The sequence below is a fragment of the Ambystoma mexicanum genome, chromosome 2q (assembly GCF_040938575.1).
Source record: "Ambystoma mexicanum isolate Mex_15411 chromosome 2q, UKY_AmexF1_1, whole genome shotgun sequence".
NCBI classification, from domain to species: Eukaryota; Metazoa; Chordata; class Amphibia; order Caudata; family Ambystomatidae; genus Ambystoma; species Ambystoma mexicanum.
In genome coordinates, this window is record NC_090924.1 from 324,256,326 (window position 1) to 324,268,416 (window position 12,091).

Consider the following 12,091-nt stretch of genomic DNA (forward strand, 5'->3'; position numbering starts at 1 on the left):
TCTCAAATGCTGTTCCCTTTCTGGTGGCTGCCTCTTTAATAATTGGTTTCAGTAGCCAGTGTCTTATTTGGGCATATCCAAGTCTCTCCCAATGTGAATTTCTGTTTGCATTCTACGAAGGAGAGGATGTCCTTTCCCTGAAACAAGTCCCGTATCTTCCTACATCCTCCCTCTTGCCACTGTTTGAACGCTCCTTTTTCTGTCCCTGGCGAGAACTCCCCATTCTGGAAGATGGGAGTAAATGGGCATGGGAAGGTTGCGATTCTCGCATTCTCACCATCTTATGCCAGGTTGCTGCTACGAAGTTTCGTGATGGTGCCCATGTACATATGCTTTGGTCTGTGCTGCTTTGGCTGCCACGCACCTCTCAGATTGTGCTGTACCACCGCCTGAGTCATGGCGACCCATTGTTTCCCCTCCGCCTCCTGGAACCATTCCCTAATCGCCCTTTAATGCGTTGCCTCAGTATAGTTGAATGTCTGGGAGGGCCACAGCCCCCCCCCCCCCCCAACCCCACAATCCCCTCCCTGTAGGGGCCATGAGCAGGTGCCTGTTGATCCTAGCCTTCTTGAATAAAATAATTGTTTAATTACCTCATCTCTCGGAAGAAGCTTGCGTGGAGTGCCTTTGGGATCGCCTGAAATAGGTATAGAATACAGGGCAGTACGACCATTTTCACCACCACCATCCGTCCTACCCAGGATAGATAAGGCTCCTCCACTTCTGGAATTCCTTGCTTACATCTTTCAATAATGGCAGGTAGTTAGCCGCGTACCACCCTGATGGGGATGATGTAATTTGGACTCCTAGATATCCAATCCCCCCCCCCCCCCCTGGGCTCCACACAAACGGGGTTGATGCCCTCAATGCCTTCCAGTCACCTTTTCCCAACGTGAGGCTCAGCAATTACGATTTGCTAATGTTGATGTGTAGGCCTGACACCTCTCCAAATTTCTCTAGGTACTCCCTCCCTACTTGGATAGATTATTGGGGTCTGATCAATGACAGCAGCACATCGTCGGCAACGTCTGCAACTTTGTTTTGCTGCCCCCCAAAGGTTATTCCCTGTGTCCCCTCTCTCTCCTGTAATGCTTGCAGTAAAGGCTCCAAGTATATTGCACAAAGCAGTGGGGAGAGAGGATACCCCTGCTTTATGGGTGCAGATGCGTTCATCGTGTCGCGATAATTAGCTTGCACCATTGCAAGAAAGTCGCCACCCCCTTCACCTTCCCAAGCCCATTTTCCCCATACCCTGGAACAGAAATGACCACTATACCCGGTCAAACGCGTTCTCCTCAACTAATGCCAAGAGCATCGCAGAAGTGTTAGTTTTCTGCGCCTTTTCCACTAGATGTGCTACACACCTGATGTCTGCCATCTGCCTTCACCATAAGAAATCAGCCTGATCCGGGTGGATCAGCTCAGGCAGGAGCCCCTCCAATCTGTTTGCCAGTATTTTCATATATGTTTTTGCATCAACGTTTATAAGTGCAATGGGCATGTATGAGGTGCCTTCTGTGGGGTCTTTGTTGGGATTTAGGATTAGGGTCACTTTAGCCTCTTCAATGGATGGGGTAATGTGGCCTGTATTTTTAAATGTGTTAAAAAGCTGCGGGACGAGTACTGTTGCAAATGTCTTGTAGAAGGCTGCTGTAAAGCCATCCGGCCCCAGTGCTTTGTTCGAGGGTAGTTTTGTGACGACCCTCCTCACCTCATCCTCCGTTATAGTTCGGTTCAGCATATCCTGGGCGTTGCTACTTATTTTTGGCAGAGTGGTGCTCTCGAGAAAGTTCACCGGTTGTCGATGCTGGGGGTTTTGTTATGTGTATAGTTCCTCATAAAACATACCTAGACATCCTTGTATGTCCTTGGTGCGGGTGAGGCGCCCTCCCATCATTTAATGCTGTAATTGCGTTTCTTGCCGCCACTCCGCTCAGTAGTCGTGCTGACCGGGCGTCCGCCTTGTTCACCTTTGCTTAATATCTCTGCCTAACAAAGTAGTGTCCCTTCCGCTTTCTTTGTTCTGAGAACCACAAGTTGCCCAACTGCCCGCCTGTAAATTCTTATGGTGGACTTTGTGGGGTTGTCTGCCACTGCTTTCCTTGCCAGCTCGACCTCCGCATCCAGCTGTGCCCTCCAATTCCTTCAGCAGTTTCTCGCTATGGGCTTTTGCTGCTATGAGCTCCCCCTCATCGTGGCTTTGAACGCATCCCATCTATGACTCTGCCCCGTTTCGATGCCATTGTTAATTTGAAAGAAATCCTTCATCTTCCCTTCCAATTCCTCTCTTATGACCAGGTCCCTTAGCAAACTCCCTGGGTATTTCCATCCTCAGATCCCTTGTCGATGACTATGCTAATCCATCCTCATGGAGCCGGTCTTGTGGTCGTCTATCCAGAGGGGACCCACTCACTTCCCTCATCCTACCCAACAGTGGCGCAGACACCCATATATAGTCAATTCTCGACTGCGTGCCATGAACATTCGAGAGGAACGTATATCCCTCTATCTCCCTTCAGCTCCTTCCACACTTCCCTCAGTCCTGCCCGGTCCATCCTATCTTGCAGGTCAGCCGATGTCACCGTTCTCCCTCCCACTCCACCCCGGATCTGTCCTTTCCCCTATGCCATATTAACGTCACCCCTAAGAATTATATGCCCCCTCGCAAACTCCTCCCGTATTCCTAGGAATCCCTTCAGGAATGCTTCTTGGCCTGTGCTGGGCGCATAAATTGATGCTATATTAAAGGTGGCCTCCATGTGTACCCCTCTTCTATACCTTCCTCCCTTGTCCCCAATAACCTCTGCCACCCTAAAGTCCAGTGTATTTTTAATAGCCAGGGCAACTCCCCCTGTCTTCATCATGCCCGCGGCGTGAAGTATCTGGTCAAAGCCTCGTATTTTTAATCTCCCCTGACCTTTCTAAAGGAGGTGCATCTCCTGTAACCCCAGAACATCTGGGCCCTCTTTCCTGGTGAATCTCTCTAGCTTTTTACTTTTTAGAGGAGTATTGAGCCCTCTTACATTATGGGTCAGCCATTTAAATGTACAGACGGATATGAACCATGCCCATTCGTTTTGACCCACTTCTTCCAACCCCCCCCTTGCGCTCCACTCCTCCTCCTGACCTTCATGTTACTTCCTTTCGCCGCCGAGTTCCCTCCCTCCCTAATTTGCCCTTGCCTTCCCCCATTCCCCTGCCCTGAGACTGTTTCCTCCCTCTCGCTGCACTCCTCTTCCCCCTTTCCCCCTGCCCCCCCGCACCCCCCTCTTGAGGATCACCCTGTCCCTCTTTTACCCTGTTCTCTCCCCTCTCTGGCATATCCGCCCTTTCTAACTCCAAGATGTTAACCACCCCCCACCCTCCTGCCCCCTATGATTCCACCACCCCTATTTTACTTGCTGCTTTGGGTTCTTGACTATCCCCCCTGCCCCCGCTCCCCATTAGTCTTCGCCTCTTTCCTTGCAAGGGGGGCCATGCAGTGTTGTTCTCCTTCTCTGTCTTTCACCCATCGTGGTCCATTTCCATGGTCTGGGTCTCGATATGTTCTCTGTAGCCGGTGATCTGTCGTCCTGTTGGTCCAGGCCCAAGTCGACTTGCAAAATGCCTGCCCCTTCTTGCGGCAAAACTATGCATTTTTGCACTCCTGCCCATTCGAAGAGTAGTCCAAAACGGAAAGTCCACTTACACCTGAACCCCCGTTCATAAGTCTCGGGCCCATTTAGTGTTGCTTGATTAGTGTGCTGTAGGCTAAATCCTGATATAGCGAAATCTGTTGCCCCTTGTACATCACTGCTTCCTGATGTCTTGAAGCTCATAAGACTGCTTCTTTTTGAGCATACCTAGTAATGCTGCCAGAACATCTCTTGGTCTTGCGTTCAGGCTTTTATTCAATCTTCCCACTCTGTGGATCCGGTCCAGATTCCATGGGCTATTCTCTTTAATTCTCTGTCCATCACCGTCTCTGGTAGTAGTTTCAGCCTAATATTGGCTCTCAGAGATCTGTTCTCCATAGCCTCCATTTGGAGCTCTAAGATCTGCGTAGCTACATCCAGTCTCTCTATGGCTTCACTGTTCAGCGTTTCCCTGTCCACTTCCTGTAGCCCCTTTTCCAGCAGATCCGTTCTTCTCAGTTGCCACATTTCATGTCATATCTCCCCGAAGGCGGAGTTGGCATCCGACCTCATATGCTGAAATTGCTCCTGGAATGTCTTAGCCAGGGTGACTTGTAGGGTGAGCATTTCCCCACGAAAGTCCTGCCGCGACATGGGGGTCGTTGGTTGTGTGTGCGCTCAGGGGCACTGCGCCCAGTTTCTCCCTCTTGATTGCCTTTAGATGCATCCTTTGTTTCCTGCGGGGGCCACATCATCGGGAGTGTTCCCTGTGCGTCCTGCGGTGTTGGCCATCTTTACAGCCCTGCTATTAGCCTTTGTGGTCATGGCTCCCGTGGGCTCCTGGGGGTCGTCGCCTTCCCCAGGGCTGTCCTTGAAAGGGTTGTGCTGTGCCTCCCTGCCCGGGTCCTGAGCCTGTGTGCCTTCTCTACTGTTGCTCTAGGGTGGTCCCTCCCTCTCTCCACCTAGCCCAGGCCTCTCCCCACCTGGAGCCCTGTGTGCTGTATTGTTGGGGGCCAATTAGCTCCTTTCCCTCAAGTGCTTCCCTCTGGATTCCACCTGGACTTCAGCTGACCCCCCCACCCCCTTCCTTTCCAGGCAGTTCTCCCTCTTTACTTTTTAGGCCTGGCTGCTTCAGGGTCCTTGAAAGTGCAAGAATCGGACCTAGGCGAATGAGGCTAGAGAGATCACTTATATGTTCAATAAACAGTTTTATATTGAAAAAGTTATTTTGTCATTTCCTCACAAAACAATTACAGTACTGTTTGCTCATAAAGTACCTTAATTCACAACAGTTCAAAATCTACTTGTTAATCTCACCATCCATACACATACTCCATCTGCACACTAAATGGTCACTATTTATACAAAACAGGAGATTACACCTGGACATAAAACAAGCACCTCAATGTGAATTTGTTACACCTAAAGCAATAGTTTGTATGTTCTTCATAGAATAGCAATGTAGCTTATTCCCAAGATCTACATATGTTTCGGTCTTATTCTCATGGCCTATTTCTAATTGGCCCAGTGTTTTTCGATCTTCAGGATCAAGGACGACATGCGTTGTGGTCTACCCTAATAACAATAGGTGAAAGATGTCTTCTGGAGAAAATCTACAAAATCAAACAAACAGAAGATGCCGTCACATGTCAAATGGAGCTACACAGGTTACTTAGAAATATCTGACTAAAACACTTTTTTGAAATTGACCTACCAGTATTGAATAAAAATTATACGAGAACTATGAAAGAGTCTGGGATGGTCAACATTACTGGCCTTAAAAACAAATATTTCACAACTTCATCACACGTGTGTCCAGACATGTTGGCATTCGAAAAGACAAACTCAGGAAGCACTTAAAAAAAAGAAATGACCATCAGAAGAATCTGAAGAAGGAAGAGAGAAAGTCTCAAAAACCTATGCGCCAATTACCGGTTGACCATCAAACCAGCCGATAAAGGCAGAGGTATCGTCATTAGGACACCTGTAAATATGACGATGAGTGCCTAAGATTACTGGGAGACGTGGGATCCTATAGAAAATTAGATCATGACCCAACGGACAGACTTCAGGCAGAAATCACAAGTCTTATGAAACGCTAGTGATAATAACTGGATTAGTAAAGAGCATACTTTCCTATGCAAGACCCACCCGAAGAAATGTGCGTTCTATATACTAAAGTACATAAGAACCCAAATTGTCCACCAGGTAGACCGATGGTGTCGGCTATCGACTATTAGAAACGCTGTCGGTATACACTGAATTCTTTCTGAAGCCTTTTGTACAGTGAATGCCTGCGTATATAAAGGACACTACCAACATGATTAACATCACAAAGGACAAAGAAGACATTCTCGTCACAATGGACGTGGAGTCATTGTATACGTCCATTCCCCTGATGCAATGTCTGGATGTCGTGGGCTCACTCCTTGATACACGCACAAACCCCCCCACTTACCACCGACAGGGTTCATCCTGGAATGTGCTAGACTAGCGAAGAGTAAAAACATTTTATTTAAGAAACAGCTGCATAAACAACTCAGGGGCGCGAGTATGGGTGCCACCTTTGCACCCGATGTGGCCAACTTATACATGGCGAATTTTGAGAACTTGTTCATCCTGAGCCCAGAAAATCGCTTCAAACAGGACTTCGGAGAAAAGGTAGTCATCTGGAAATGTTTTATCGATGATGTCTTTCTGGTCTGGAGAGGTTCAAGTCAGTCTCTCAGTACATTTTTTTGATTGGGTCAATACTTGTGACCCAAATATTAAATTCCCTATGGAATGGGATCACCAGCAAGTGAGTTTCTTAGATCTGATCCGTAAAAAAAAAAAAAGACATCATTGGAGACCACCATCTTTAGGAAGAAAACAGACAAGAATAGTCTCCTGCATTACTCAAGTTTTCATCCAGGTGGATTAAAGCAAAACATTTTTGCGGACACGTAGAAATTGCTGAACCTTGAACAAGTTTCAAGATCACGCCAACGTCAAGGTTGGCGGATAGGGGCTACCCGAAAAGATTGGTAAAACAACAATACAAGAGGGCGGCGAATACACACCGAGACATATGTCTTGCATCCAGAGCAAGACCTAAAAATTAGAGGCTTATCTGTGTGTCCACGGATTCATCAATAAGCAACACACTCAGAAAAAGTACAAACAAAAACTGGCATTTAGTGAAACACATGGGGAGTTTGGCAAAAAAAAAAAACTTATTTGCCTTCAAACGCAACACTAATCCAAGACAAATTGGTTCATACTTACATTGAGACGGAACCAGATCAGACAGTGAGAAACCAATGAGGTCTACCGCCCATAGTGGGACACTAAGTGCGGGAATTGCGCCGCCTGTCCATTCACAGAGACAAGACAATCATTTGAACATGGCAAAGTCAAATGGAAGATGAAAGGACATACAAATTGCCTCACTAAAAATGCCATATACATAATCATGTGTCCATGTGACATGATATATGTGGGCAAAACCACATGACCAGTACATCAGCGCATCTCGGAACTCCAGTCCTGTGTACATAATAAAATTGCTGACAAACCGCTTGCGGACCACTTCAACAGGATGGGACATACGGACCGCGACATCAGGTGGTTTGTTTTACAAACCATCAGAACACCAATGAGAGGAGGTGATATGTCAACCATGTTACATCAGGCAGAACATAGGTGGATTTATTCCCTGGATAGTGTGAAACAGGGTCTGAATATTTCAATAGAAAGTAACAAATTGGTGGTAGTGTCATGAATCATGAGTGCTGATTGAGGCGAGTATTTAACCAGCACTCAGCCGCATCCACTAGAGAGTAATGTGCACCACCTTTCCCCTAGGGTTTTTCACCCTGTATAACGACTACCCATTGGTGTCATTGGCAACAGCCTAATGTGCTGGAGTGTTCACCCGCTATGGGATGGGCAGTTGCCGATCTATATACACGCATGTCCCCAGTCCATATACACTGAGTGGATACATTGAGTGTAAACCGGGTACATGTTTTAATCCATTTTTCATTATTTTTCCATAAATTGTTTATGTGAACTATTTTTCTGCCTTGGAATTAAGACAACACAATGCAAAAAACACTGGGTGTTAGGTGCGCCAGTGAAAGTGGACTGAGTTTTTCGATGAAAAAGGAGTCCTCTTTCTAGCCTCAGTGAGGCTTTTTAGACAGAATGATGGCCACGTCCATTTTTTCAAGTGCCTGAATCGAGGGCGCTGTGTAGTTCGCCCCTGCACTGTGCAGTAGCTACTTTGGAGCTCTTGTGCAAAATTAGGTAAGCGTTGCAACCCGGGACCATTGGATCACCCTTGTCTCTGCACGGGTGATGTAATGTTCACTAACGGCATCCGTCTGCAAGTGGCCACAGAGAATGACATCTCAGCGAGGTTAAAAGTGCTATGAGATGCGCGCACGTGCAGCGAGAATGTTCTGCCTGTTGGCGGTGATGAATGGATGTCTGCATGAGTTGATGTAGATGGACTTTTCAGTGAGACGAATAGTGCTGTTTGATGCATTTCCTCGCCGCAATACCGTTTTGCTCGCTGGCGGCAAAGAGGAATAGATATGTTGGCTCTGTTCAGAACTGATCCATACACAGCATGGTACTGGCGACTCATTAGCGGCATTATGTATATAATTTTTGAAAATATAGCAAATACACGCATCCACGAGCAATAGCATTATGGAGTAAGTCATTTACGGCGTCTGTGAGAATGGAGAGGTTGTTTTCCATTCTTCGTGTAGATTTTGTATCGAGGCAGTCGGATCTTCACAGAACAGCTTTACTGTGTGGACTAGATTTGCAACAATGCCGTGGTAGGCTTTAATTAGCTTATTACCTTTTTTCTGATCAGAATCCAATGGAAATCAACACTTTGGACGAAGGATATATGCCGCAGTATCCTAAGAACCGACCGGTACACATACGGACCAACGTGTTTGGTGAGTCCATGGTGTCATGCGTCTGCATTTGTGAGGACTTTATGCTGCGTTTTCAGCAAATTGCTGTAGGCGGTTTGACCTTGTGTTTGCAGACTGTCCTCCCCCCCCCCCCCATAAGCTCCCATTTAACCCCCCCACCCCCCCCCCCCCAGTTGGTTTCCATCTGGCATTGATCAACTGTGTGATGACAAGCCCTGGGAGATTCCAATAGGATCCAATCTAAATATTAAGGAACCATGTTCTGTTGGGTGACCACACCATATCTAACGAGCAAGTGCACTGTACATCCTCTGCGCCATTGAACAATGGTGTTTTGCTCATGAATCGCGTTCATAATTAGGGAAATTAGCACTTTAGGTGACCATGGTTTGTCACTCCTGTTTCAGGCTCATATGACCGATTACACTAGAAGCCTGAAGGATAAGTTCCTCCATTGACACTACCCCCATCACTGAAGGTTGAAAGTGAGTGTCAATTAGTACCCTCATTGTCGATGTATACACACAACTAATCTGTGTAGTGATTAAATGAGAGGCTAGAGGGTAATGGTTTGTTGCCGTTTGATTTTGTAGATTTGCTCCAGAAGACATCTTTCACCTATTGTTATTAGGGTAGACCACAACGCATGTCCACCTTGATCCTGAAGAAGGTCGAAGACCACTGGGCCAATTAGAAATAGGCCAAGAGAATACGAAACATATGTAGATCTTGGGAATAATCTACATTGCTATTCTATGAAGAATATAAGAACTATTGCTTTAGGTGTAACAAATACACATTGAGGTGCTTGTTTTATGTGCAGGTATAATCACCTGTTTTGTATAAATAGTGACCATTTAGTGTGCAGAATGAGTATTTGTATGGTGAGAGGAATGAGTAGATGTTGAACCGTTGTGAATTAAGGTACTTTATGAGCAAATAGTACTGTAATTGTTTTGTGAAGAAATAACTGTTTATTGAACATATAAGTGATCTCTCTAGCCTCATTTGCTTAGGTCCGATTCTTGCACTTTCACGTATAACTTACCTGGAGGACCTACGGTGCTTACAGATACCCTTAAATTTGAACCTGCTTCAGGGTCCTGCCAGCCTACAGCCCCCCCCACCCACCTCCGATTTCTCCAGCTCCTCCCAGACGGGAGGTGTTTCTCCGGTTTATGCCTGCACTGGGTCTGCTTTTCCTCTCAATCCCCCACCTACTTACTCTGACCAGGGTGTAATCTTGGTTTCCCTCTCCTGTTGCGCACCTCTGTGTGTGTCCGTGCTGCTAATTGTATGTTTTATGGGGGTTAGAAGCCCTCGTCAGCTGGACGTTGTGCGAGTTCTCCCCTCTCGCTGTATCTCCGCTGAGGGCGAGTTGTGCAAGTCTTTATACCTGCGTACCGTGGGTTGGATGCCACATGTCTGCTGAATGTGCCTTTTGGTCACTCGGTTTTAACGGGCATGTCACTGTTCCTCCCAGTTTGGTTCTGCTTCCCCAGATATGCTCTCAGAGGGGGGCTATTCGCTGTGCCCCTCCCTGCGCCAACTGCACTTCACTGTGGGGGGCACTCCTCGCCAAGTGCAAATGCGTCCTGTGTGGTGTCGCTGTTCTGTTCCCCATCCCTGGTATGTTTCAGGGGCCCACCAGACTCACCACCTCATCACTGCTCGCTACCTTCTGCCAATGTCCGCTCCGGCTCATCGCTGCTTCAGGTCCGTGGGTCCCTCCCTGGTTTGCTCTCCTTGCTGGTTGGGATGCTGTCACTCCTCGTTCATTCTCACCGCCAGCTGCTCCTCCCTGGGTTCCGACAGCACAGGATGGGTGCCGGCCTTACGGTATTACCCGAATTGTTTGAATGAACAATTGACCGATTTTAAAGGGTCACAATTGGGTTTTGCGTTGGGTGTGGGATTAAAGGGGGGTTTACGCCCTTATATAAGTTGCAATTGACCTTCACAATTCGGTCAATTGTGAAAAGGTCAATTGTAATTCGAGCAATTGTAACTCTAACAATTTGTATACAACCGCCCTTGCAGCCTCTCGGACTGGCCACGTAGCACTCCCTCTGCCGCTTGCTCTTTTTCCGTGATACAGGGCCTCTGCCCACTCCTCGTTACCGACTATTACCACTCGGGTGCCAGTGTTTTAGTGCTCCTCACTGCTCCCTCTCTTGTCTTCCTGGCGGTGTGGTGGGCACGCTGTTTGCCTTTAGGGAGCACCGTCGGCACGTCTACTCAGTGCCGGCGGCCATCTTGAAGTCCCCTCAAAACCTTTTTAATGCCACTTCTGTGCAGTTCAAACATCTAAGCACCAGTCACATCCCCGAGATGCATTTCAAATATCTCCCAATGGCACACATGGTAACTTGGTTCTCCTCAAGCGCATACACATTTCATCTCACGTCCATCTTAAATATGCCAAATGCTTCAAAATATCACTAACATCCCAAGCATTTGCAACTCTTCCCTACATGACAAACAGAAAGGTATGGTAAGCTTTCAAAGCATAACATCTTTTGGCACCAATGCTGACCATCCCTACATCATTTGCCTACATTCCTGACATTTCATTTTGCATTATCAAAAACCTTTCACTCAACAGAACATGAAAGCCCACCTGCAACTTCAAGGACTGGTTTAGGATCTTTTTTTGTGAGCCATTCTTCATCAGCATCTATACGATTATTCTTTCTGTGCTTAAAACCATCTTTATCCTCCAGTACTCTCCTCTCATCTTGCCGCCTACATGTCGATACTTTCTCATCACTTTCTTCCAGCTGCCTTCTCTCTTCCTGCCTCCTTAATGGCTGCACATCTTTATCCTCTGGTGGCCTCCTCTCTTCTTGCCTCCTTGAAGGTCGTGTCTCTTTGTCCTCAATCGGCATCCTCTCTTCATTAATTCTTGATGGTCGTACATCTCTATCTTCTAGTAGTCTTCTGTCTTCCTGCCTTCTTGATGTCCTCTCTTCTTTATCCTCCTGAGATTTCCTCTCTTCTTGCCGTCGTAATGGCCTTGCATTTTTGTCCTCCAAAGGCCTCCTATCCTCTTGCCTGCTTGCAGCTACTGAGGCTCTTACGGCTGCTGCAATATCGGGGTTCTCTTCTTCCCTGTGGAGACACAACGTTAACATTAGTATGATCCAATAGATTACACACCTAACATAGCATGTTCTGACTTCAATAATAAAGTTGCAAAACAGAGGAAGTCTCAACCTACTAATGTAAATGCACAATGAACAAATATCACACACATTTGGCCTCACAGGTTGGACTATTTGAAGGTAAGGTCTTCAAGGGGTGGTAATGCAGGACCTGTGTATTTACTAGAAGACACCACAAAAAGTATCATTTTATGGATCTAGGGATTGGCTTGATCGTGTTGCTCCCCCGAGGCTTGTTGTCAGTTTGGCTAGCATGGAGTAAAGCACAAGTTGAACTATCCCTCATACTGTCTGGTGCACTATATATAGTTCCATGTTTGTTGCAAAGTAAAATGTGAAAGCAGCCGTTTGCACATTATGGGGCTATTTGCTACTT

General features: G+C 46.9%; 1 protein-coding gene across 2 annotated transcripts in view; it reads right to left on the reverse strand.

Annotated features, from left to right (window-relative positions):
* Positions 1 to 12,091, reverse strand: part of ZNF598 (zinc finger protein 598, E3 ubiquitin ligase) — a 489,260-nt gene that overhangs the window by 153,922 nt on the left and 323,247 nt on the right. For both annotated transcript variants that reach the window (XM_069647319.1, XM_069647320.1), the window contains exon 7: positions 11,172 to 11,662. In XM_069647319.1, coding sequence (XP_069503420.1) covers positions 11,172 to 11,662 — 491 coding nt within the window. The remainder of the gene's footprint in view (positions 1 to 11,171; positions 11,663 to 12,091) is intronic.